The 27,524-nt window shown below is 42.3% G+C and overlaps 1 protein-coding gene across 3 annotated transcripts in view; it reads right to left on the reverse strand.

The window, feature by feature from the left end:
- Window positions 1-15,872: 15,872 nt before the first annotated feature.
- The window catches only part of Tmtc2 (Transmembrane O-mannosyltransferase targeting cadherins 2), a 55,604-nt gene continuing 43,952 nt past the window's right edge, over window positions 15,873-27,524 (reverse strand). For 2 of the 3 annotated variants that reach the window (XM_018004524.2, XM_089463843.1), the window contains exons 3-11: window positions 26,249-26,335; window positions 23,920-24,475; window positions 22,555-23,734; window positions 22,368-22,482; window positions 18,461-18,546; window positions 17,437-17,825; window positions 17,283-17,367; window positions 17,051-17,208; window positions 15,873-16,981 (exon numbers count right to left, since the gene is read on the reverse strand). In XM_018004524.2, coding sequence (XP_017860013.1) covers window positions 16,808-16,981; window positions 17,051-17,208; window positions 17,283-17,367; window positions 17,437-17,825; window positions 18,461-18,546; window positions 22,368-22,482; window positions 22,555-23,734; window positions 23,920-24,475; window positions 26,249-26,335 — 2,830 coding nt within the window. In that variant the 3' untranslated portion in view covers window positions 15,873-16,807. Of the gene's footprint in view, window positions 16,982-17,050; window positions 17,209-17,282; window positions 17,368-17,436; window positions 17,826-18,460; window positions 18,547-22,367; window positions 22,483-22,554; window positions 23,735-23,919; window positions 24,476-26,248; window positions 26,336-27,524 lie in introns of those variants that run through there. The other variant, XM_089463844.1, reaches the window with a different exon arrangement.

The following is a 27,524-nucleotide window of genomic DNA, read 5'->3' on the forward strand; positions in this document are numbered from 1 at the left end:
ATACACTAGCACAGTCCCTGCTCGACTGCCTGTTGCAAAGCGTATTAGCATGCTGACCAAATAGTCGATCTTTAGCGCGTCATACCCATATTTGTGTACCCTGCAGCTATTTGTTAAATCATCAACACGAATTTATGTGGATTGAAATAAGTGTATTGGCATTTGTTCTTGGTATAATTGCAATGAGAATCTTTAACTAAAGCAAAAGATTTATTTTCAATTATTTATTATATTCTGCTATTATTATTTACAGTATCTTTAGATTTAATATATTTATATATAGTATTTTTCTAGTATATACTGAACTACCTTATAGAGTATATAGCTGGCGGCAAGTATTTACCATTTCGTATATCTACGCTGGCTATATACACATACATCTGCATATATCTAGTGTGTGTGTGTGTTGAATATGTTTATATATAAATGACGACAGAGTGCATAGATGGCATTTGAATGTGGCGCTGGCTCAGGAGCTCAGTGAGCGGATGGGGAGCTTGCCTCTGGTCGTGGCAGTAGCATCTGTTACTAATGGATAGTAGTAGAAAACAAATGGACAGCGCACAGATTCGCACACAAACCAGACAGGCGGGGTATATATTTATATGTGTGACTGCCTGCGTGTGTGTGTGTGTGTGTAGGAGGTGCTTGGAATTGGTACAGCAACGTCAACAGCTCGTGCAAACATCTTTGTAGATTTTATTTCTAAATCTCATTACCAAATGGTGTCCCTCTGGGTGCCCAGCAGCACACGTGGTACGTGAAATGCTTCGTTACTATATAATATGTATGTAAGCGTATGTGTGTGTGTGTGTGTGTAAATGCGTGTATGTTTGTGTGTGACTTACTTACTTACCCACACTGAGAAACACACACACACAGCTCTATAAATGCAATAAACTGTAAGTGCGTTACGCCTCCCCCGTCACCTAGGCAAAGGGACTGTACCTCTCTCTCTCTCTCTCCCTCTCAACTTGCTGTTGTTTTTGGGCGATGCTCAAGTAAATTTCATATCATCTGTGGGCGGGCCCAGAGAGGCTGGGTCGCTTGCTGTTGCCGTCCAGCTATCATCAATTCGTGGGATATCAGCTGTGGCAAATGTTTTTATAATCGGAGCTAAAAGCAACTTGCTCCGCCTCATAAGCCACTTTGTTAAATGCGTGCTGCAACTAGAAGCTTTCCATTCGCTTGGCAAATTCTTAAAGTAAAATGTTAAATCTACTATATCATTTAACTGCCACTGCAAAAATTGCTAGCGAAATTTTAGTTCAGCTCCATAAAGAACCAGCAAACAAAAACAAAAGGAAAGAGAAAGAGAGAGAGAGAGAAAAAAACACAGCATTTAATAGCACTTTTGCAATTTCCCTGCCAATTGAAATATTTTGCACTTTAGTGCCACATTAAATTTCATGTCGAGTTTTAGCCAACAACAGCAACAACAACAGCTATTGCAGCAACAACAATTGTTGCAAAAGCAACACAAAAATCGCTTCAAAAAATCGCACGACAAAAACTTAATCGCTCGTGTAATGACTGCATTCGACTTTTGTAATTAGCAGACCGTCGTTCGAGAGGCGCCTCACACAACTGGCTGCCGGCTCCTGCCTCAGTCCACTTGCCTATCCCTTCCCCTAACCCAGCAAATAAATATTAATTTTCTGGCTCCGCTGCCGCTCCCTAGTTCCAATACAGCAGCCTCTGTCGCTGTCGCTGCCGCTGCCGCTGCCACAGAGCTCGCACTCAGCCCTGTCCCATTCGTCTGTTTGTTGCTTGCAGCACGAAATTTATGTGCAACGTACAACAAATTTTCACTTATTGCAACCAGCAGCAGCAACAACAAGATGTGGATTGGCTGACTAGAAGATATCCTGTATATATCTGTATCCATTTATATATAATATATGTAACTGATGTTGATTATTGAGAAAGATGTTGGCTCATAAATCTACTATCGAGTCTTATGAAAACGATGATAAATACTATCGTTGATATGAAACAAACAAGTAAGAATATTATCGACATCTCCTCTACTTGCTTCAAGTTTATTGTTTATCGCTTACAATCTTAAGAACCTATCGAAGAATGCAAATAAGCTGGATCAGTGCAAGATAAAATACGTCTGACATTAGGCTAGTGTAAAAATATCCTACACGAATCTTCGGCATTTGAATCGCATTAGATTAAATAATGGGGAAAATGAAATCAACAAGAAATCTTGTAAAAAAAGCTCGATATTTATCGATATGTATTATAGCTAATATATAATTGAATAGACTTGTATATAGTTGTAGGACAGCTTACAAGGACTTAAGAAATCTCTTACTGTTCTTTATATACACTCACAAAGCATACAATATCTATATCCAACAATTACAGGGTATCACAGCAACAACAACCGCGCGAGCTGCGATGGACTAGCGGAATGTGTCGTGGCTGCGCGTCCCAAACGTCCAGTCGCAAATTCTACAAATGCGGGTTTGTTGGCGCTGCCCTTGGGAGATGTCAGACCGGGCTATTCGAGGGTATTTGGGTTGCTTTGGCTTGGGTTGAGTTGGGGTATGGCGTCTCCAGTTTTACAGTTGGTTGTTTGTCCCGATGTTGCATCGGCTGCTGCGTGACAAGAGCCCGCGCGAATGCTATAAATTTTGTATTTAATTTTCAATTCGTTTTAGTTTTATTGCAACAACAGGAGAAACCTAGAGAGGCAGCAGCAGCAGCAGCAGCAGAAGTTCAAGACTTGGCTGGCCGCTTGCCAGCAGCAAATGTGGCAACTGGCTCGCACTGGCTGCTCTCGAGCGTGGCTGCAACATCCGCTTGGGCCAAATGGCCCTAGCCAAGTGCTGCCATCGTTTTGTAATGTTGCACGTCCGATTTGATTACAAGTGTCATCTATTTTCAGGCAGCTGCGCCCCAGCAGCGGCCCCAAAACAAAAATTTGGCGTCACCTAATGAAGTAATTTACTTCAGCCTCCTCCTTCTCCCAATGCGTCTAGCACCCGCTGTTGCGGCCTGCCGCATAAGCTTAACAATTACTTAATTCGTGCACAGCTTTTTTGACCCACGTCAAGTGGTTCCCAGTCCGAGCAGCCCGTGAAGTGTTCAAGTGACAGGTGGCATTAAATTGGCTAGGGGAACTGTTAAATGAAATGCAAATGCGCTCATTACGGGCAGCAGCACATGAGCTAGATTTATGGTCAGTTCTTCGTGCTAAATGATCCCACTCATCAGCGGAGTTTGTTGTGAATTGCAGTGTCCAAATTTTCTATCTTCATAGTCATTAAGGTTAAAGCTTTTACATTTTCTTTTCTTCTTTATACATTAAATCATTAACAAGTCTAACTTTCCATACTTGATTTCCACATCTCTCTCTCGCTCTCTCTCTCTCTGTCTGTCCTCATAAAAACCTCTTTCGATCTTGATCATTTTTTTCGATTTGCAAAGTGTGGCAAAACCAAACGAATTGCGTGCTCTTCGGCATTAGTTAAATGCATTAAATGCATTTATCTCGTGCTGACTTTTGTGGCAGCCTCGCCACATCCAAAGCAGCAGCAGCAAAGCCAAAAGTGAAAATTTGTGCTTTTATCACGCAAGAAGCAACAGCAGGCGACCAAATCCTCCAATTCTCTTTTCTATGTATTCCCAGCTTTAGCTACTTGCGCAACAGTTGGCGAAAGTTGTTGAAAAAAATATATATGTGTATTTTTTTTTTTTTAGAAAAAATGAAATGCTTGTGCAAAGATAAGCAAAGAGTAAGCGAAAAAATTGAAGAAAAACAAGCGAGAGAAGACTAAAGCTAAGACTGGGAAATACTCTGCATTTAGAGAGAAAATAATAAAATATAAGATAACAAAATCGTAAAAAGAGAGCATGACAATGACCAAGATCAAGACCAAGACCAAGACCAAGACCAAGACAATGACCAAGACCAAGACCAAGACCAAGACCAAGACCAAGACCAAGACCAAGACCAAGACCAAGACCAAGACCAAGACCAAGACCAAGACCAAGACCAAGACCAAGACCAAGACCAAGACCAAGACCAAGACCAAGACCAAGACCAAGACCAAGACCAAGACCAAGACCAAGACCAAGACCAAGACCAAGACCAAGACCAAGACCAAGACCAAGACCAAGACCAAGACCAAGAATAAGACCAAGACCAAGACCAAGACCAAGACCAAGACCAAGACCAAGAATAAGACCAAGACCAAGACCAAGACCAAGACCAAGACCAAGACCAAGACCAAGACCAAGACCAAGACCAAGACCAAGACCAAGACCAAGACCAAGACCAAGACCAAGACCATGACCATGACCATGACCATGACCATGACCAAGAGCAAGACCAAGGCCAAGACCAGGACCATGACCAAGAACCAGATTAAGGCCAAAACCATGACTAATATTAAAACTAATACTGTATTAAGATGAAGAACCAGATAATAGTAATATATGTATGCGAAGCTTAGCCAAAAAGTGTTATTCGTATTACAATCCTAAATTTCGAAATTTTTAGAATGAGAAGCCTTTGGAAATGATATAAAATGTATATGAAATATATTTAGTCAATGCTCAAGTAAGTTTGATTTTCAAGTCTTGCTCAACCTAAAAAAAAGTATATATATATAACAATTTCCATATACCTCTCTCTGCACACCTTTGTGAAAAGTGCAGGGTATACGAAGGATTAAAAAAATAAATCTAAACAAGTAAGAAAGCTCTAGTCGAGACTGCTCGACTACGAGATCCCCTGAACCCTTGGAGCAATAGATATTTCAATAATTTTTCGCGTCTTTCAGCTTACACAAGAAACACGCACACACACACACACAGGCATACATATACACACACGCATACAGACACACATACACACACACACACACGCATACATACACAAACGCATACACACACACATACACATACACACACACAAACACATACACACACACACATACACAAACACATACACACACAAGCACCCACGCATAAACACGCATGGGCTGCAGTGTGCGCTTACTATGAGAACTTAATTGTTAAATAACTTTTTTTATGGGCGTACGATCTTCATGAAACTTTCAGATTATGATTATAACATGGATATGCATGTAATTGCTGAAGCACAAGTCTCTAGTATTTGAAATGCGCTTTTTACAAAAGTGAGGGTGAGGGGGTGAATTTAAGGGTGGAGGGTAAATTTTAACAAAAACCGAAATTGTATAAATTGCATATAAGCATACATTAAAAATTTGGAGACTCTAGCAATAAAGGTGTAGAAGATATAATTTTATAACTGGTTTTCGATAAGGTTTTTTATCGATAAAAAAAGATCGGGATGAGTTATCGAATTTTAATGATAAACTTGATATGCGCGCTGTAATTACGGACATTTAAAAAAAAATTTGAAGTCTCTAGCTCTTATATCTTCTGAAATCGACGCGTTCATACATACGGACAGACGGACAGACGGACAGACGGACAGACGGACAGACAGACGGACAGGGCCAAATCAACTCAGCTCGTCACCCTGATCAAGAATATATATACTTTGTGGGGTCTGCCACGCCTCCTTCTCCCTGTTACATACATTTCAACAAAACCATTATACCCTGATTTCCCATTGAAAATGGGTTCAGGGTATAAAAAATACTGACAAGTATTTGAGGGGGGAGGAGGGACCAAAAACAAAATCGGAAGCGACTTCATTAAAAATGAGCACGGCGGTGGCAGAGTTAAGATCGAGCTATAGCAATAAGTGGTCGCTGCTCCAGTGCGACAGTGGTGGGGTAGTTTGGCTCGTTGGTTCGTTGGCTCGTTGGTTGGTTGTTGTAAAAGTTTACATGAAAGATTTAAGCAGCTTAGCGCAAGTCAAAGTCGACTCATTGGCTGCGTCGTTTCCTACTGTCGCCTTCTAGCTCCGGTCTGTCGAGGTAAAAGTTTTGTCGCTAGCTTAAAACGCTGCAGCTGCTGGCTTCTCTCGCAAAAAGTACTTGAGAACATATTTGCTATCAGTTGGCGTCCAGTTGTTGCCGCCAATCCACCCCGCTCGATTCTGTTTGTCTGCCTGGGTGCGGAAACGGGGGTGAGACGCAAACCCCGTTGGCTCTTTGCGTGGCGCTGCTCTGTTTGTTATACCCTGAACCCATTGAAAATGGGAAATCAGGGTATAATGGTTTTGTTGAAATGTATGTAACAGGCAGAAGGAGGCGTGGCAGACCCCACAAAGTATATATATTCTTGATCAGGGTGACGAGCTGAGTTGATTTGGCCCTGTCCGTCTGTCTGTCCGTCTGTCCGTCTGTCCGTCTGTCCGTATGTATGAACGCGTCGATTTCAGAAGATATAAGAGCTAGAGACTTCAAATTTTTTTTAGAATGTCCGTAATTACAGCGCGCATATCAAGTTTATCATTAAAATTCGATAACTCATCCCGATCTTTTTTTATCGATAAAAAACCTTATCGAAAACCAGTTATAAAATTATATCTTCTACACCTTTATTGCTAGAGTCTCCAAATTTTTAATGTATGCTTATATGCAATTTATACAATTTCGGTTTTTGTTAAAATTTACCCCCCACCCTTAAATTCACCCCCTCACCCTCACTTTTGTAAAAAGCGTATTTCAAATACTAGAGACTTGTGCTTTGGCAATTACATGCATATCCATGTTATAATCATAATCTGAAAGTTTCATGAAGATCGTACGTCCATAAAAAAAGTTATTAAACAATTAAGTTATCATAGTAAGCGCACACTGCAGCCCATGCGTTTATGCGTGGGTGCTTGTGTGTGTATGTGTTTGTGTATGTGTGTGTATGTGTTTGTGTATGTGTGTTTGTATGTGTATGTGTGTGTGTATGCGCTTGTGTATGTATGCGTGTGTGTGTGTGTATGTGTGTCTGTATGCGTGTGTGTGTATGTATGCCTGTGTGTGTGTGTGTGCGTGTTTCTTGTGTAAGCTGAAAGACGCGAAAAATTATTGAAATATCTATTGCTCCAAGGGTTCAGGGGATCTCGTAGTCGAGCAGTCTCGACTAGAGCTTTCTTACTTGTTTGTTGCTACTTTTTGGTGAAGTTTTGGGCCGAGGCAATTTTTCGTGCCACATCGTGTCTGGCTATCATTTTTGGGTGCTGCGTGCTGCTTGCTGCGTGCTGCATGCGGTTGGCAGCGCTGCCAAGTGTTGCATCCGTTTCCTGTTGATAGTCAGTGGCGTGTAAATAGAAGCTGCTTTTACTTGAATTTATTTGCGGCACATCACCAGGGACAGGCACAAGTACCTCTGGTATACTCCTGCCTGTGCTTCATCATCCTCTGTTTCCTCTCCCCTCTGCCGTCTACCGCCAGCCCGTATCGTATGCTGTTTAACAAAGTCAAACAATTTCATGCAATTAAAACCGTTTTTCATTAAAAATGCAAATTTCAAATGCAAAACGAACTCGAGTCACGTCAAGCATCAAGACATTTATATACATATATACACATACAACCGCACACACTCACACACTGGAACCACGCTTAGCTCTTGGTTGAGTGTTTGTTTTCATGCAACTTGGTCGGAGTTCGGTTCTGGGGCAGGTACTTAACTTGATGTCACCAAACAAAAGCACTTTGTTTTAACATGTGCCCACGACACTGCAGCGCACCCCAGCTCTGCTGCTGCGCCACCTCTGCGTTTGGCCATGCAGTGCGTGTGTGTGAGTGTGTGTGTGCTTAAAAGCCGCTTGTCTTGTAAACAATCATAAAAAATAATAAAATGCCATAAAGTTGAAAATGTACCAAAACACTGTGCAAGACAGAAGAGTGCGAGGGCAACGCAGCAGACAAAGGGAGCTGCTAACACTCTTTTCTTCTTTTTATACCCTGAACACATTGAGAATGGGAAATCAGGGTATAATGGTTTTGTTGAAATGTATGTAACAGGTAGAAGGAGGCGTGGCAGACCCCACAAAGTATATATATTCTTGATCAGGGCGACGAGCTGAGTCGATTTGGCCCTGTCCGTATGTCTGTCTGTCCGTCCGTCCGTCCGTCTGTCGGTATGTTTGAAAGCGTCGATTTCAGAAGATATACGAGTTTTTTTTTAAATGACCGTATATATAGCGCGGTGTTCGAGTTGATCACCAAGAATCGATTGCTCATTCCATTATTTATTTATCGATAAAAAATCTTATCGAAAACCAGTTATAAAATTATATCTCTTACATCTTCAAAGCTAGAGTTATATGCATTTGATCCAATTTCGATTTTTGTTAAAATATATCCCCCACCCCTATATACACCCCCTTACCCCTAAGTTTGTAAAAGGCGTATTTCAAATAGTAGAGACTTGTGCTTTGGCAAATACATGCATATCCATGTTATTATTATAATCTGAAAGTTTCATGAAGATCGTATGTCCACAAAAAAGTTATCAAACAATTAACTTCTCATAGTAAGCGCACACTGCAGCCAATGCGTGTTTATGCGTGCGTGCGTATCTCTGTGTGTGTGCGTGTTTGTGTGTTTGTATCTGTGTGTGTATGTGTTTCTTGTATAAGCAAAAAGACGCAAAAAATGATTGAAACAGCTATTGCTCGAAGGGTCAGGGGATCTCGTAGTCGAGCAGTCTCGACTAGAACCTTCTTACTTGTTTCTGTTATTATTTGTTGTAACTCCCCTAACAGATGAAGTACACATGCCACAACTCCAGCGCCAACTGTCGAGCTCAAAACATTGTCTCTTGACTTTCTGCTAAAGATGTTGCCTTTGTTTTGTGTGCCCTGTCCAACAAGAGGGGGGGGGGGGGGGGGGGGGGGGGGGCAGAGACACACACTCATACACGTAATATTTCTCCCTTTCCGAGCTGCCCTTAAAATGCTTGTGACGTCTGTAGCTGAGGCATTGTCAGGCTGCGCCTGGATTATTATTGCCTCCGCCATTGTTGTTGCTAATGTGCTGCAGCTCAAGACGTAAGATTTGACAATTTTAAGCGGCTTTTCGGCTACATAAATTCATATCATATCATCAGACGGTCAAGTGGTTGCCATTGCACAGCGTCGAGTGTCTTTGAGTCGGCTTGAGAGCAACAGTTGTTCGATCAAGAATCAAATATATATTTTAGATATGATAAGCATTCGATGTGACGATTGACGATGGGAGGCATACACCAGAGAGGGCTTTAAAAATTTAAAGAGTATTTGTTTCGGGTATTATAGAAAACATTGACTTATTTTCCACTTGGAAAAGTATAAGCCTTTTGAAAAACCCCAGTCAAGATTTAGCTAAATCTTCTTCTTATTCTTCATAAACTTTTAAGAATATATGTAACCTGTAATTATTAATACTACTTTCAAAAGTTATTAAATAATAAATAATTAATTAAAATATTTTATCATAATTTTTATTATGTTTATAATATAATATAATATACACAATATATTTTAAATAATACAAAACTTATTAGGCTTATGACTTTTTTTTAATTTGATTTATTATTTATCTGATAAATGATAAAATCACCTCTGACCACCTCTGGTATTTTGTATTATTCAAAGTGCTGATAAAATATAGCTAGATTAGAAGCTTCATATTTGCTTAAAAATATCCAACATAACTACAGAAACAGCAGCAAAAAGTTTCTCTGCACACTTTCCAAGTCACTTACCTTTCATAATCAACAAGGAAGTTTTTTAGCTATTCTTAAAATTCTCTATCTTAATCCGCTCACTTCTACCTGTCTAGGACTTTCGTCTGCAGCGCTTTGATTTGTTTTGCTTTAGGCTTTAACTTGCGGTTTTAAAATTTTTTTTTTTTTTTTAGAAATCCAGGTTGCTTTGCCTATTAAGTAGCTTTGGCTAGGTTAAAAGAGCCCTCTGCACATTTTCAGCTTGTTTGTAAAGTGGCTTTTCGAACTGACTGTCGACGCCTCACAGGTGTCTATGTGTGTGGCTGTGCGTGTGTGCTGTGTGTATGTGTGTGTGTTTAATCTCTGCCTGACATTAAGTCTGCGAACAATGGCAGCCAAAATGTCTCCAACTTTCGTAGGAGGTAGTGAAGCCGTTAGCTTGTTATGAGACGCCTCTTTACCTGCTCGCAGCATTTAGTAAAGTTTTTGCTAAAACTTAAATAAAGAGTGATGCGGGTGCAGGTGGAAGAGTTGGGAGAGAAGTCACAACTAAAAATCGATATAGCGCTGTGAATTTAATTTTCAACTTGTCTGACATTTTGTAATTGAAAACACACACATAGATAGAGAGGGGATAGAGGGATAGAGAGAGACAAAGAGATAGATAGAGAGACGGAGAGACATTGACACTTGACACAAAACGCCCAGCAGCAACCGGAGCCGAGTCGAGTCGGGTTGAGTTGTGTCGTGTGGAGGAGTCGAGCCGGCAAAAGCTGCGTATGGCGCATTACTAATACGCAGTGTGCGACAACCACAAGAGACAATTTGGCAGCTGCCAAAGGGTTTGGCCCCAGCGCCCCGCCGATTGCCGATTGCAGCCGTTGCGTGTGAGAGAGTCGGGGCATAGGCGGTTGGTCGGTTGGTCGGTTGGTCGGTCGGTCTGATGGTCGGCCGAGACCGGAAAGACTGCTGCCGCTGCACTTCACACACATTTTAACAGCATTACACTGGGCGAAAAATATGCATATGAGAAATTGTTGTACGAGTATAATCGATTGACTATAAGTAGCATACACATTATGGAATTTATTAAATTAGAAGTTAACAACACGAAAGGTCTGCATACACTTGGAGAAATAATTACTGCTGATAGAGTATTAAAATTTTTTAATTGAAATACTTTATACTGTATAACTATTTTACTTAAATTTAGGTATAATTTATCATAAGACAGAAACATAAAACTTAGAAATTGTTAGAAATTCTCATATAAAATTAAGTGCCCTGCACTTAATTTCCATCATCTGTTTCTCCAAGTGCAATATCCTTACCAAATTACACACACGCATGCATACACACACACACACACGGATGCCGGCACATGCACATTGAATCCACAGGCATTGTGGCTGTCTCGAAAAACCAAAAATCAAGAGGAGCTAAGGCAAAAGCTTGATGGAGGGGAGCCTGCAAGGGAGAGAGGGCGGCGGCTTCGGGTCTTGCAGTTGACAGTGGGCTGCCGGGACGGGAGATTGAGAGGGGAAGGCCGCCGTTTGGTTGCTCGAGTGGCCGCAGGGCAATTGGATATAATTTCTAATTACACGCTTGGACGGACTTTTTACTGTCAGCTTAGTTTACTGATGTCTCTATATGTGTGCAGAGAGCGAGTATGTGTATGGTCTATGTGTGTGTGTGTATGTTTTGTGTGTGTAATTTGCTTCATGTAGTATAAGCGTAATTTGGCATTTTGATTTTTAATTGTGCGTCCACACAAGCCGCTGGCACAGAAAAATAATTTTCTGCAGCCTTTAATTAAAGCAAGATTGGACATACATTTGAATATATATATATACATATATGCATATATATAAGTGTGTGTGTATATATAATTTGTGAGATTTGTAATTGTCGAAATTACAAAACTACACATGAAATTTGCATATTATTATGCGCTGTTGCTGTTGCTGTTGCTTTTGCTTTTGTTGTTTGTTGCCTGGAGATGTGTAAAATACATCAAGTCGGAGGCGTCTGCAACGTTTGTAGTTCTGCCTCTTCTCTGCTTCTGTGCTTCTCTGCGTGTACCACTTCTCTATTTTCGTTCGCCATAAATTGCTGTTGCAATTGCAATTGTCGCTCTTCACTGCTCGGCTCTGCTCTGCTCTGTCTGCTCTCTGCTGGCGTTGTCAACACTTGAACACGCGCCAGCGACAGTCGAAAAGGCGCAAAGAAAAAGCCGGCCCCAAAAATTATGCAACAGATTCTGCAAATTTGGCGCCCGAGCTGCACCAGCAGCACCAGTAGCAACAACAACAACAACAACAATCAGCAACCAGTTTATTTTTGTGCAATTACACAATGAGATGAGCAAGAGAAATAAATATACAAATCTGGCAGTTGAGCTTGACTGACTGTATAATACTTGTTTATGCTCGTAAATATTGATATTTTAAGATGTCTTGCTATGATACAATATAGATCATCCAGGTTATACCATATTAATTATAAGTTCTTTCCCAAAGAGTGTCAGCTTATTGTTATTAGCGTTATATCAAGTTTTCTAAAAATATCTTTGCATGAATAGGTTTGCATGAATTTACATATATTAATATATTTTATGGTTCCTTTCATTAATGGCTAATTAGGAGTGTATCTAAGTATATATTTGCAAAACATACATATACACATGCAAATATGTATGTATCAAAATACATCATTTCGAGTGCTAGGCTCCTGAGGGACATTGACGTAATCCAATATACTCTTTTTCATTTTATGAAGCAATAAAAAAGATATAATAAAAAGAGCTTAAGAACATGGTAGACTCAAATATATTCTTTAATCATATATGAAGTATTATGTGGTATTATGTCAACTACAGAGCAAACCTACCATTATTAGATTCTACTACGACTTTGTTCTTAAGCTAAGAGTTAGCCTCTTTATCTCCAGCTCAAGCAATCTTTCTAATCTGTATTAAAATACTGCATTAAATTCTTTTTGACTTTGCTGTCGCTTTACTTATGCCGCACCCCATTGTAATATACCTTACCATACCACACATACTGTACTGGGTATCTTAACAAGAATGTTGTTGCTGTGGCGCATTGGCGCTGACATCGCTGAGCGTCTGATGCTGCTTCAGCTTCAGCTGCGACTGTCAACTGTCACGAATTTTTTACTGCTACTACTGCTGCTGCTGTTGTTGGTGAATGTTGGTGTTACTGCTGTTGTTGTTGTTGCTGTTTCACGCCATTATATTCGCAATATGATTATTATGCGAATTCAAAAGTGTTGACGTTGTCACGTTTGGGCTGCCAGCCTGCCAAGTGTGAGTACGAAAATGGCATTGACACAAGTGCCACATGCAGCAGTAGCAGCAGCAGCAGCAACAGCAGCAACACTAAGTAGCAGCAACATCAAGAATGCAACTGCAGCAGAGTCGACTAATTGGCCCATTTCTTTTGGTCAAGTCCCGATATATATGCATGTCTATGTATGCCACAGTGGCTGTATGTGTCCATATGTATATGTGTGTGTGTGTTGGTTTGTGTGAGTAAATGGGCCACGCCTCCGCTTGGGGCCCAACGCTCAGTGTGCCTGAAACGGTCTGGCGGGAGCATTTGATGTGACCCTCATCAAAAGCGATTTAAGTGCAAGTCCGGCAAAAGTTTTTCTCTACTCTGGGCAAATGTGCAAATAACAAATGATTTTGGATTTGCCAGCACCCACTTGTAAATAAAAGTCGACTCTGTCTGTGTGCGTGTGTGTAATTATGTGTGGCATATACCAGCATGTTTGCCTTTGTTTTTATGCCTGTCATGGCCGTTGTATGCCCTTTGGCCAAATCAAACGTAAGCCACAATTAAAACATAAAACTGCCAAGCATTCAGTCAATGTATAAATGTGTGTGTGTGTTAATGTCTGTGTGTGTCTGTGCGCGTGTTCATGTATACACATCAAACATTTCTTTTTCTTTTCGTTCTTTTTTTCTCTCTTTGGTATGCTGTCGTTTGTTAAAATAACAAGGGCCCATAATTAGTTCGAATTAGTTGCATCTGAGGTCTGCTTTTGGCAGCTGTGTCCAGTAGCCGTGAGTGAGCATGATGGGATCTCGACTTAGCAGTGCTACTCTACACATTTAACAAAGGCCAATTCCCAATGCTCCGTTGTCTGGAGCTTTGTGCTCAAGCTCGGTGTGCGCTCAAACAGAACCAACCAGGCAAGCCACACCCATTTGGGAGTTCGAACCGGCGGCTGAGTGGCCAGCGGAGCGTTGTTGATGTTGACGTTGTCATAAATCCGCGCCCGTGCTCTCAACTGAGGCTGTCGGTAATTAGCGCGCTCACTCAGCGCCTGAACGCTCCTCAGTCTCCACTCGAGCTCGGAGCTCAGCAGCCTCAGCCCCGGATCCACAAAGCTAACGAGTCACTTGTAAGAAAGCCAGCGCATCAATAGACCAGCAGAGCCACATTGCAGTGTTGCCAACTTGGGTTGAGTAGCCCAAACAGCTAGTTTTAGGATTAGCCGCTGCAACTAAAAAAAAAAAATATATGAAACAGTTGAAAATTTGGCTAATGTAAAGAGTAATCGATAAGTCTTCAATGTTGAGGTTTGGTTTTACCGTGCAACACTTGTGTCGCACTATATAAGCTGGCTTTAAATGGTTTCACAGACAGCTATAGAAAACATATTAATCGAGAACTGTTGAAGCTGCTGGAGCTCTAGGTTGAAACATCTCCATAAATAGTTATTGAACTATAATTTTGATTTATGAGGAGCATATGCTCAATGAAAATTAAAAAATTACAGCAATTTTACTATATAGATAAGTTAAACATTAATAATTTAGTTATTATTAAAATATCGATAACTAGCCATATTGATATCGGAAGTTTAGTTAGCTATTATATCGATAATGGAAGACTTTAGAGTTATCGATATTCCATTTATTCATTATTCAAATTTACATACTTTAGATTTTGAAGCATTCAAATTGATATAAACTTTAGAGATAAATTATTATACTCCATATATTCTGGATGCACTATAAATAGAAATCAGAGGCAGTCTATAGCCTAATTGTTATAATAATAATTCACTGTCTATGCATGCTTAAGGTAATCTTCAACAGTTTAGCTTCAAAAAAGCTCAATAGCCAACACTAGTTGGCTGTTATCTTGACTGGCAGTCAGACGTCTGCAATTAGCGCGCAGCACTCGGGCAGACAGGCATCTAGCGAGCACATTTAGTGGCTGCTTCAACGTTAGCTGCTTCAGCTGCTGCTGCTGCTGCTGCTGCAGTTACTGCTGCAACAAAGTGGTTGGCTGGCTAGGCGCCGTCAAAGCAGTTGATGTGGCATACTGTACCATGACACCGTTTCAGACAGCGCAAACAGCGCACGGCTATGAGTGACTGACTGAGTGACTGGCTGTCCGGCGGACTGACTGATACATTCATTTAGCTGCTCTTGTGCACGTAGCCAGAGCCTGTGGCATCAGCAGCAGCAGCGGCGGCAACAAACAAGCCGCCACTTGAGTTGCCAAACCAATTGGCGCTACTGGCAACTGCAGAAGCGTTGCCTTTGCCTTTGCATGTCAAAAGTCATCACCTTTATCGCTTCGCAGCATCACAGCTCACTCTACTCTATACTCTTGGGCTATCCAGCATCAGCAGCCATTTAGCCGGCTGCATTAGCTGTGGCAATATTATGACTGCAGCGGCAGTCCAACTCGAAGACTTTGTCCTCCTGGCAGCAGCCAGTTGTCCTGGCAGTCAAGTATATTGTAATTCATAATCCGGCGATTTAGTTGGCAGAAGACACAAACGCTTTATTCCTTGTTGTGGTTGGGCTGGGGCTTATGACTCGAGTGCTACCAACAGTTTCAGCAGCTCCAGCAGAGCTCCAAGACTTTCAACTGCAGCAGCAACGTCTTCGTCTTCGCCTTCGTCTTGGCCTTCGTCTTGGCCTTGGTCGAAAAATTTTGACACTGATTGTGTTTGTACTTGGCTGGAGTTTGTGGGAGAGAGGGGTCTGCTTGAAGCTCGAAGCATTTTAAGCCGTTAAGCACTGAAAATATTTCCATTGGCAGTGGGCTGGTGGGTGGGCACGGGGGGTTGGATAAGTGGTGCTTTGGCAACAGTGGTCACAATTATGGGTTCAATGTGCCCACTTTGCTGGCTGGTTGCGCATATCATCTCCCAAAGCACTGCTTATCGGTTAGCTAAGTTGCCAGCTTAAGTAAAATGAGCTGATATTGAAAACGAGAGAGTTTTGTGTTTTATGTTTTTCAAATAGGTTTTTCTCTTTAATTATATTTATTTTCCACATCTTGTTCATATTCATTTTCATATACATATTATGCACTTTATCATTTCTGTTTAATTTTTACAATTATATTTGGGTTTCGCTTAACTAAAATGTACACAGAACGCAAAAAACAATTTGCGAGCCGCTCGGCTCGACCAAAAGCCACCACAATGTTTAGGCATAGTCCATATACAGTCATACATATACATATATATAATCAATAATCGTTATAATATATCTGTTTTGGGATTTTCTTCTTCTTTATTTTTATGTTGTATTTTGGTTTTTGTATATTTACATAAATTTACATTCATATTAAGCACATAAAGTAGACAAAATGTCGCTATCGATATGTCGATGTTGAATGATCGATAACGTGATGGTAATCGATTTAATCTTGGATTCGATATATCGACATTTAGCCTTCAGATTATTTACTTTCGGTTATCCATACTGATTTTGATCGATGATCGATAATTCGATCAACTTGCTTTGATAATTCGCTACGGCTATATTCACTGTACAGCATCTGCATCCGGTTGCCGGCATTCGCGTTCGAATCTTACTTAACATTTAGGTAGTTTAATTATTGTTCTCTCTGTCTCTACTGCTGCTGCTGCTGCATGTCGTCTCTTTCTGTTCGTTCGGCTCTCTGCTTAAATTCTTGAACTTTTTTGACTTTCTTTGGTCGCTGCGTTTTGGTTATTTACATGCTGATCCTGCTGCTAAATGATATACATACACATATGTATCGTAGTCCATCGTATAAATTCTGTAGAGTTATCTAGCGGCTGCAACGGGCCTGCGCTTATATAAAAATAATATTGATTTCCTCTCTAAATTCCATTCTGTTCTCCTTTGTATATCTGGCTAATTAACGGTATGCAATTGATGGGGCTAGACATTCGTCACGCCCAGCTTGGCCAGATTGCCCAGCGTAATGGCATCTCCGGGCTGCAATCGTAGCGCCGCTTTGTAACTAGCCGCCGCATGATTTGTGCGTCCCAGCAGATGCAAAATGGCGCCCAAATTGGTGTGGGCGTGGGCATCATTTGGCCGCAGAGCCACAGCCTGAAAGTGCGGAAATATTGTGTTATTATTAATTTCCTCTTTTGGCTCATTTGATGATTTCATGCTTACCTTGCGATACCACAGCTCCGCCTCCACCTTGCGATCGAGCAGACGCAGCGAGGTGGCAGCTGCCACCACCAGGGTATAGTCCGTAGGCGCCAGCTCCGCGGCACGTCTGTGATAGACGGCGGACTCGTGATGTCGCGACTGCAGCGACAGGAATTCAGCTAAAGCAGAAGAAAGCAAGGAAAGGAACATTCATTAGACATTCATAGTTAGGCTAGAAATCTTGGTCACCCACCATAATGGTGATAGACGCTGGCCTGTTCCGGCGCCAGTTTCAGTGCACGCTTGAACCACATTTCCGCCTCCGCGGCGCGACTGCTCTGCAGAGAAATGAAAGCCGCAATGTGAGTTGGCTAAAACTAAGGGATATACAACAAAGGTCTACATACATTTCGTGCGAGTGTTATGCCATAGCTGAGGTGTGCCGCCACCTGGTTGGGTTGCAGCTCGAGCGCGGCGCGATGATGCCGCTCCGCCTCGTCCCATTGCTGCAGCCGGCCAAAGACGTCGCCAATGCGCTGATAGAGCACCTCGCGCTGCTGCACGAGGGCGGGCAGCGAGGACAGCGCCTCGCGGTAGGTGGCCAATGCACGCTGCAGTTTGCCCTGCTCCACATAGAGTGCGCCCAGCTGCAGATACGCCGAGCTTCTGGCCTGGTCGTGTGCGCTGCGATCGCGTACCGCTGCACCCTCCAGCGTGGCGCCCAACTGCAGAATTTCGATGGCCTGCTGACGCTTGCCCAGCGCAATGAATGATATGCCCAGGTTCAGATAGGCCACTGTAAAAGGGAGAGTCAAAATGGGGATACAGAATAGGGATAAAAATGGTGACTATAACTAGATTATTTCTAGTATGTCTTTGGTATTATGAGATTAATTTCAATTAATTTAAGCCTGCTTTGGCTAAAATATGACTATGAATTTTAATAAATAGGTGACAAATTTTTAACACTATAACTTTTGATATTTTATTTATTTATTTATTTTTATTATTATTATTATTATTATTTTTTTTTGCCACCTAATTCAATTAAAACATATATATAAAAATTAAAAAATGTAATGCCTTAAATTAAATATTTAAATTAAATTATATGAAGAATTATTTATTTATTTTAATTAATTTAAATTTATTCGAAGCTTTCTGTTCTCTTATTCATTGTTTTCTCTTTTTATTTATTTATTTTATTTATTTATTTTTTTTTTTTTTTTAGTTTTAGTCAAGCGAAGCAACAAATATTAATTATATTAAGCTACAACCTAGAGTAGCAGAAAAATTCTAAAAATCTAAAATATACAAAATTTGAAATAAAATTAATATATGTTGAAAATGTGTTACATATTCATTGGAATTCATGCATGAATATTTCAAAGTAGTTGAAGTACTCGTAGATAGCTCATTTAAAGCACTCACCTGCCAGGCTTGGCCGAAATTTGATGGCGCGCTGAAAACACTCAACGGCTGACTTGTAGTCCTGCTGATTCTGATGCAAAATGCCCCTGCAATTGAAAGGAGGTAAAGAGAAAGTGCATAAGAAATGGAAATAGAAAGCGAAAGCGAAAGAGAACGCGATAGAAATAGCGTTGCAATTGCATAATTGACACCAGCTGAACTTGTCGCGTACTTGTGGCCCAACTCGAGATCTAATTAGAGCGCCCTGCGGCTGCCAACGGCGGCGACCACTTGACGGCGCGCCCAGAAACTCGTCAAGTATCTGACAGTCGACTCCGAGTGAGGGAGGGCTAAGACTGCAGGCAGGGGCTAAGAGGAATTGGAGCAGCGTGAACTACTTAAGACTGCTCAGATTTATGTAATTAGTTGCTTGATTCTTAAAGCAGTTAATGCCAGAAGGACAAGAATGCAACAGCTCCGACACATTCATAGGCAAAGAAAATGAATGCAACTTGATTGAAAGAGCGAGCAGAAGGCACTGAAATGGGACTGCTACAACGATGATAACGAGTTGCGCATAAAGTGAAATAAGTCAAGCAGTTGCATTTATTTTGACCAGGTTTAAGTACTCTGATGAAAGTGGGTTAAGCGAAGGATCAAAGCTGTAAATTAGACTAAAGGCAAATGTAAAGATAGAAAACTCTTGGACCTCTGATTAAGACTGAGAGACCTAGGATCTATATTGAAAATAATAAGTTATAAAACTCTTTGACCTTTAATTAAGTGAAGGATCAAGGCTGCGCTCTGAGAGAACCTTAACAGAGTTGAAGCTGAACTCTTTGATCTTTGCTATCAAACATCATGAGATGCAAACATTTCTCTACAAATATACAATATTAAAATTGGCTGCCTCAGCGCTGCAGCTCGTAACGAAATTAGAATACGTTTGGCAAGGGGTATAAGAAATCAAATTATACGATTCGTTGATTTCAGGTATCGCTGTTTGCTTTCGCAAAGCGTTACACCGGATGCCATTGAGTACGTAAACATGTATGTGTATATGTATGTATGTATGTGTGCATATGAAACTCCCTCTGTGCCTGGCAAATACAGGTAATGGAAAGAATTTTGTCAAATCACTTGCTGTATTTTTACAGCAGCAGCTGCAATCGTCAGGATGTCTCGCTAGCTGAATAGATGAAAACAGAGAAATAGTGAGGGAGAGAGAGAGGGGACACGGGGCGACACGGGTAGATGGCTGTGGTTGGTTGATGGGTGGCGGGCGGAGTATGTGTGTGGGGCTCGGTAATCAGTCAAGCAAACGAATGCGAATGCCGCTAGCATTTGCTATAGATGGCTTGATCGCTGTAAATAATATAGTATGTGCAAACAGCTGTTTATCCTTTGAGCGTGAAACAGGAAGCAGCATCTATACGCCCGGTCCCCAGCCGCCGCCCCCGCCCTACTCTACGGGGAATGAACTCCTGCTGATGCTGCTGCTGACAACATTGATTTTCGATTAGTGTGGGGCAAACATGTCACGCGGTTGTTTCCTGCGTAACGTTTGTGGTTGTTGTTGACATTGTATGTTGTTGTTGTTGTTGTTGTTTTTTGCTCTTTGGACATTGAAGGGTTTCGGCGCCAGAGGCTAATACCTGCGTATTCTTTGGCTCAACAGGAGCGAGCCCAGGATATGACAGAAGCCATAGTAATGTGACCCGATTTTGAACCATTGACTTTTGAGTACTTTGACATTAAACAGCATAACAGGCGACTGTGAGTCGGGGGTGAGCGGCAGTGGAAGCGAAAGAGTGCGGCTTAGCCGCCAAAATCACATGCAATAATCTGGCATGCGACAAGGCGCAACTCCGCCCGCAGCAGTCGACTAGAGTCGCAGGCGGCACAGCACAGGAAAAAAACAAAAACAAGAACGGAGCAGTGAGCATACAAAATGACGCACTGAATATTCAAAGCACAACTCCGCGTACAACCCGATTTCTTTTTATGTTGCTCACCCAAACTATAAATACTCTGTATATGTGCTGGAAAGGTATATGGAATATTGTAGCCGAGATCTATATCTATTCAGCTGAGATCTATTTGAAAGGAAAAATTTCTAGGCATCCCTGAAAGACGTTGGCAGTTGAAAATTTGGCTAAAATAATAATATATACATTAAATAATTATAATAATTATAATAAGAAAGAAAAAAAATAATTAAAACAGTTTTGTTGCTGCTTGGTCTGAAATAAATATTAAATAAAATAAATTAATACAAATTATAAAATCAAAAGAAAATAATAATAGTGCTACAATACAGCTTTCAGCTCATCATTTCACTAGCTAATTATAGAGTATGTTTGGGTCGCGCTGCTGGCTACTTAAGCTTGCTGCCTTGTTTAGTTGCTGAAAACACTTGTTGTTGTTGGCTGTTTTTTGTTTAGCAAAGTCTTTTGGTAGTAGTTGTTGTTGCTGCAGTTATTGTTGTCGCTGCTGCTGCTGCTGCTGCTGTTGGCTTCTTTCTTTGCCGTCTCGTCGCATCGCTGCAAAATATGCGCAATGAGTGAAAATGCAATGCGAACAGACAACAGAGAAAACAGCACGCTTACAGACTTTGTCAGACGTTGACAGACGAATGGGAGTCCTGTAGAGGGTAGATGCTCCGACTCTGGGTATAAAAGTGACATAAAGACCAAGCTAGCTGGCTGGCTGGCTGGCTGGCTGGCTGGCTGGCTGGTTGGAGTGTGAACGCGAAGGACTTTTGTTGAGTCGAGTCGAGCACCGGGAAAAGTATGCTATGAAAAAGTGAGCAGCATGGAAATGCGCATAGTTTTGTAATGTAAAGAGCACAACCGCCCCGCCTACCACCGCTCACCCTAAGCTCGACTGCGTAATACCCTTTTGGTTGCCGGCGAGCCTGCGGAACACAACAAAATGGGCTTCATTTGACAGCTTGTTTGGCATTGTACTCCACCCGCCCAGGCCCGTCCGAGGCAGAGCAAGGGCCCCAGTCAGAGACAGAGCCAGAAGCAGGCCGGCAGCTGCATTACAAGTGTGCTGCAGCGTAGCCAGACTTGAGCAGCTAAAATGTTACCCACTAAATGCGCAGCGTAACTGCAGGCCAAAAACAGACACAGATAATGAAAATAGCTGCCAGGACTGCCAGAACAGAAAGCAAAAAATAGTAGGAAAAAAAAAGCGAAAACAGGCGGCCATTTATTCGAGCACTTGAAGCGTGCTAAAGCGATGTGTGTCGCATGTCATGCGGGACATCAGCTCATCTAATGGCAAACTTCTATGTTAATAACACTAGTTGACAAAGTTTTGGAAACCAACAACAGTTAAGCCCTGTGGTCGACTAAGGCAAACTTCGACTATATATAGATTGGATTATGGATGGAGTTGAATGGTCTTTAAGGTTTAGGTTGATAATTGGAAAGAGGGGAAATTTTTGACTGGATTGCAGTCAGGAGAGGTTATTTCTGAAAGATGATTTTCTCTTAAGGCTTTTACTTTACTAGAGTATTTAGGAAATTTTCCAAGGATCACATTTCAGCTTAAGTGATTTTCTTCATTTAATTTTTTAATGAGTTTTTTTAAAGCAGCTTAGGGAATTCCTTATTGCCATTTTTTACATTTCAAGCAAAATCAGTAAATAACAAAAATAAATAACTTGCTATATAATAGTAGACTTCAGCTTCAGGATGAGTACAGATAAATAATTATTTCATACTAGAATGTAGTAAAGCCCTTTAACTCATGCTTGCAATGCACTTATAATATTTCCCATGTCCGAAAACTTTCAACGTTCCCGGAATTTGTTAGCTAGTGTAAAGTACATATGTCCACAAAGCAGCACTCACTTCGGTTATCTATTCGAATGGCTATCATAATGACTGCAAAGTGCTCAACTGGTTGCTATACTCACAAATTGAAGTGAACGTCCGCCATGTTGGGCCTGTAGCGTATGGCCTCCTGCAGCACCTGCTTGGCCTCCTCGTAGCGCGCCTGAGAGCTCAGCACACTGCCCAAATTGCCCAGCGCTGCAATTAGCGATTGAAATTGAGCTTGATTAGAGAAAAAATCACCTTTAAAAGTAAGAGAGACACATTTACCTTTTGGCGGATTGACTGTGATGGCGCTGCGAAAGAGACTCTCCTCGTCCCGCCAGTCGGCGTTGCGACGCACAGTTCGCACACTGAACGAAACGAGCAGCATGCCCAAGCCGATGAGCAGCAGGAGGCGGCGTGTGCGAGAGTCGCGATCCAGCAGCTTGGAGACGCCATAGCCAACGAGCAGACAGAAGCCGACGCTGGGCAGGTACAGCAGACGCTCAGCGACCACAAAGCCCACGTAGAAGAAGAGATTGCTCGCTGGCAGAAAGGGGAGCGTGAGGAAGGCGCACGACATGAGCAGGATGCAAGAGTTGCGCGCTGCCAGAGACATACCGCCGAGCATGTAGACTGAGCAGGAGTTGGGACAGGAGCGGTTGCTGCAGCAGCTGCTATTGCTGCTGCTACTGCAGTTGGAGCTGGTGCTGGCGCTACTGCTGCTGCTGCCGCTGCTCTTGTTGCTGGCTGTGGTGCTGTTGCTGCAGCTGCTGCTGCTGCGCGAGCCGCGGAAGGCCTTGTGCAGGGCGAGGCTGACGGCGGAAGACACTAGTTGATGCGGCGCATGTGCTGCATGTTGCTGTGGATGCGGATGTGGATGCGGATGTTGCTGCTGCTGCGTCGCATCGCCATAGACATAGACGCCGTTGTTGTTGTTGCAGTCGCTACAGTGCAGCGCCTCCTGATGATAGGCCGCCTCGAAGGCTTGGTACTTGTTGCTGTTGCTATTGTTGTTGTTGTTGTTGTTGGCCAGTCGCTTGCGCTTGGCGCGTGACTTGCGTCCCACCTTCTGTATATGATATTGTGGATAGCTGCTGCCGCTCGATCCGGCCACATCGGCCAGCTCGCCGCTGTGCAGCAGAGCCTTGCAACCACGCCAAGCCACGCCCAGCAACACGGTGTAGAGGCAGGCGGACTGAGCATTGCGTCGATCCCACAACGTTGTGACGCGTGGCAGTGCATCCATGCCCCAATCGAAGCTAAGCACCTGTGGCAGCAGCAACAGCTTCAAATTGACAACGGGCAGGTGTAGGAAGGTCAGCAGACGCGTCCAGGTGGAGGCGGTGCGTGCGATAGGATTGTCGGCGCTCGAGAAGGCGCTCTGGGGTCCAGGCACCACGATCAGGCGGTAGTAGACGCTGCAGCAGAGCGCACCAAGCACAAAGAAGAGCGAGCGCAGGCGTTGCTATGAGTGAGAGAGAGAGAGGGAGCGATATGGAATATAAGTTCAAATGGAAGGTGAGGAATGGCACTTCAGAAAATGAAACTGACAGTGAATGAGTATCCTAGAGTCGGTAACGACCGACTGCAACGCTCTTACTTGTCCATGTATATATCAATGTTACTTTCAGTGTTTCTTCGTTAACTCACCTTATCCACCTGTCCGCTTAGGCCGCGCATCACATCGAATGCCGCACAGACGAGCAGCGCTGTTACGGCCGTCTCCTTGCAGAGCAGCGCCGCTATAGAGAATAGCAGCGTGGTAGCCAGCGCCAACCACTGGCGTGGATCGGCCGACTCGCGCCAACGCATGTGCCGCAAATAGCTGAGGTACGTGAGCAGATAGCAAACGCAGGCCGCCACATCAGCGCGTCCCACCACGCTAGCCACCGCCTCTGTGTGTATGGGATGGGCGGCGAATAGGGCGCCCGTGGCCAGCACCGCCCAGAAGGAGGCGAGCAGTGTGCGCGCCACGCGCACCACCAGCGCGGTGGCAACACAGTGCAACAAATTGTTGCCCAAATGAAAGCCCCAGGGCGCAAAGCCGCCGGCCAGCAGATAGTTCAAGCGGAAGCTCAGCACAGTCAGCGGGCGCCAGGAGCCGTGCGAACCGCTGTCCGTCAGAGGCGTGCCCCAAAAGTCATTGCCGAAGCTGCGTTGCCAGCTCGAGCCACCAGAGACGTCCGCATTAGCCAGAACTGCGCGTCTGCAATGGAAAAAGAACAAAAAAAATGCACATGTTTAATAATTTACCAGATTTTTTGTTGTTGTTGTTGTGTCAGTAGATTGAAAATTGTTGTGCATAAAGTGTGCAAAAATAATCACATGGAATATATATAATAATTTAAAGTAACTAAAGATGCGCTGCTCGGCTAGGAAATACCCCGAACCTTGCGAAAAAGTATATACATAAGATAGAAATATATCTATTTACTACTTATACTTGGCTATGGGAAATTGAAATTGAAATTGCTTTAAAGTTATTTTCTATAAATCCTTGGCGTAAAGTTTTATATATTGACTAAAGCATATTTGAAAAATTATTGTTTTTTTTACAAGTCAAAAAATTTGAATAAAAAGTCTCTATAATCATTATACGGATGTTTTGAGAATTACTCTAAGTTTTACGGTATTTTAATAACCCTTAAGGCAAAGTCAATTCACTTATAGGAAAAGTATGATAAGCTCATACTTCGTAGGGTATAAAGAAATGGACGCTTATAATTTAAAGTCTACAGTTATTGTGGTTCATGAGGCTGCTCTATATTCTGCTCTCTTACAGATGACTGATCGAGAATATATGCCTTATGGAATCTGCCACGCCTCCTGTATGTTACTTACGTTTCACAAAGCTAATATACCCTGAAATCTCGTATTCAATGAGTTCAGGGTATAATATAAATCATTTCCATATGAAATGTTTCAATACTGAACACAATATGAAATACAGTCATATATACAATATATATATAGATATATATTTTTATTACATTCTAAAATCAGAATACCTGCATGTTAATAAGGCAAAGATAGCGAGAATGCGAGTGAGAAAGAGAGAGGTAAATGCAGATAGTCTCTAAATCTATTGAAGTTACGAGCTCCATAGCAAAAAAAAAAAAGAAAAAAAGTTCATTGACAAATTTGTGCGGTTGGCGCTTGAGGACATAGCTTTTGGTATCGTTTTTTGCGCTTTTTACTTTGAGCTCCAATGACAGACACAAGATCCCAACACATACCCATACACCCATAAAAAGAGTGAGAGAGGGGGTTGTGGGTGACTGTAAGGCTTGGCTGTTGTCAGTGTGTCATCGGGCTACCCCAAAAAGGACAACATCATTGGCTCCGGTTGTAAGAGCTGCATGACTGGATGGCTGGATGACGGGTGGCGGGTGGCGGGTGGCGGGTGTCGGATGGTAGCTTGCTCTGCACCTGGACAATTTTGCACGCACAGCAGGCGGACTAGGTGGGATTTGGTAAGGTATTTGTGACAGCGCCAACAGCGGAAACCAGTCGAACGCTAGAGACCTAAAAGTGGGCGCAATGGCGACGAGGTTGACATCGTCAGAGCCATCGTCAGAGTCAGCGTCAGCGTCAGCGTCGTTGCCGTTGCGGTTCACATAAACAAATGCCACTCTAATGCCGCCCAAAGTCGACTGGAGTCGCCTTCTTGTCGGCCGCAGCGCGAACCATGTAGTGGAGTATACTATAAGAGAGTGTGAGTGTGTGTGTGTGAGTGTGCCTTGAAATTCGATTTTAAGTACCAGTGGAATGCCAATGCAGTAACCAAGCATGCCACATGCCACACAGCAACTTGCCCCAGTTTCGAACATTTTTACTTTATTTTCTGACATTAAAGATTGTCACAGAAAGCGTGTGTGTGTGTGTGTTCATATCAGTGATTGTATCTCAAATGTATAAATTTGGTAGCAAAGCTACCAAAGCATTGGTTAAAAAATGCTCTTGATTTGACTGCGCTTACCTGTCGTCATAGACAAAGCCCGCATTAAGCGTGTTCAAATATAAAACGAAAGCCAGACCGCAGCACACGAGCGAGGTGTAGTCCATGCTGCAAAGAAAGAGAGAGAGGAGATGTATATTAATTAAAGTGCATATCGTGGAGAAAAAGATGGAGGTAAATGAAAAGAGAGAGTACTTAAATATACTTGAACATATATCAATATATACATGTGTATATATACATATATATATATTATTATTATATATTTAATAAATATTTATATCCTGATACACACAAAACTCGAGTTTGATTATAATAGATGGGGATCGAAGTTATTTATGTGAAGACTTTTATGAATAATACTGAAATGCATTCCCATTAGAATAGCTTACATCCGTTGGAAATTCTGATTGGGAAATATTGCTATATTAATTCGTATTTAATGAAATTTTATTAAGCTTTTATAATTTGCATGTATTTGCTGATATGTTTTCAGAATAATCTTAGGCTTACAGTGCGAGCTCCTTCAAGTACATCACCTATCCTATATCTATAGCATTTTACTAAACCTGACTTATATATGGTTTATTGCCGAACAAGCTCATGCGCCACGCGCACTTTTCTCTAAATAATTAAAATCATTTCAATAGCTCGTATGCCATCTAGTTTTTTATACATTTCCCCATTTTTATTTGTTTTCTGGGTTTTCATTACTCTTGTTGTTGTTGTTGTTTTTAGCCAACGGCCATAAGCTACGTTTGCAGACGTAGCAGACGTACCAACAACAACAGCAACAACAACAACGACAACGATGGCAAAAAAAAGTAAAAATATAAAGAATGAAATGAAACAAGAGTTTGCGGCAGCAGGTTTTCCTTTTATGTGAAAATGTGCAGGTAGGTTGCATTCATGATGCCTGCCTCTTGGCATTTGGACCTCAGCTGACGGCAGTTGGCTGGACCGTTGATGATGTTGCAGCAGCCATTACACATAATGAGCGCCAGCCGTGGCAACAGGATGCGGCTGCTGCCGTAGTGCTGCCTCTGCCGTGTCTATGCACATTTGTTGCTGCGGTTGCCAGCGTCAACATGTGGATGCAACCCCTTTGAGCCGACCGCCGTGCTCGCTCACCGTTCGTTGACATTAAAAGTCGCAACAGTTGCAGTTGTTGCAGTTGTTGCTATAACAGCCAGACAATAAAGGCTATCAACAACGTTATGCTTGTGCATGTCTCATGCACCCACAAGCCCTGCCCCTGCACCAGACTGTCCTTCCCAGCTGCTGCTACGTTTGCTGC

This window comes from Drosophila arizonae, chromosome 3 (genome assembly GCF_054131065.1).
Source record: "Drosophila arizonae isolate 15081-1271.41 chromosome 3, UAZ_ARI_1.0, whole genome shotgun sequence".
Taxonomy (NCBI): Eukaryota; Metazoa; Arthropoda; class Insecta; order Diptera; family Drosophilidae; genus Drosophila; species Drosophila arizonae.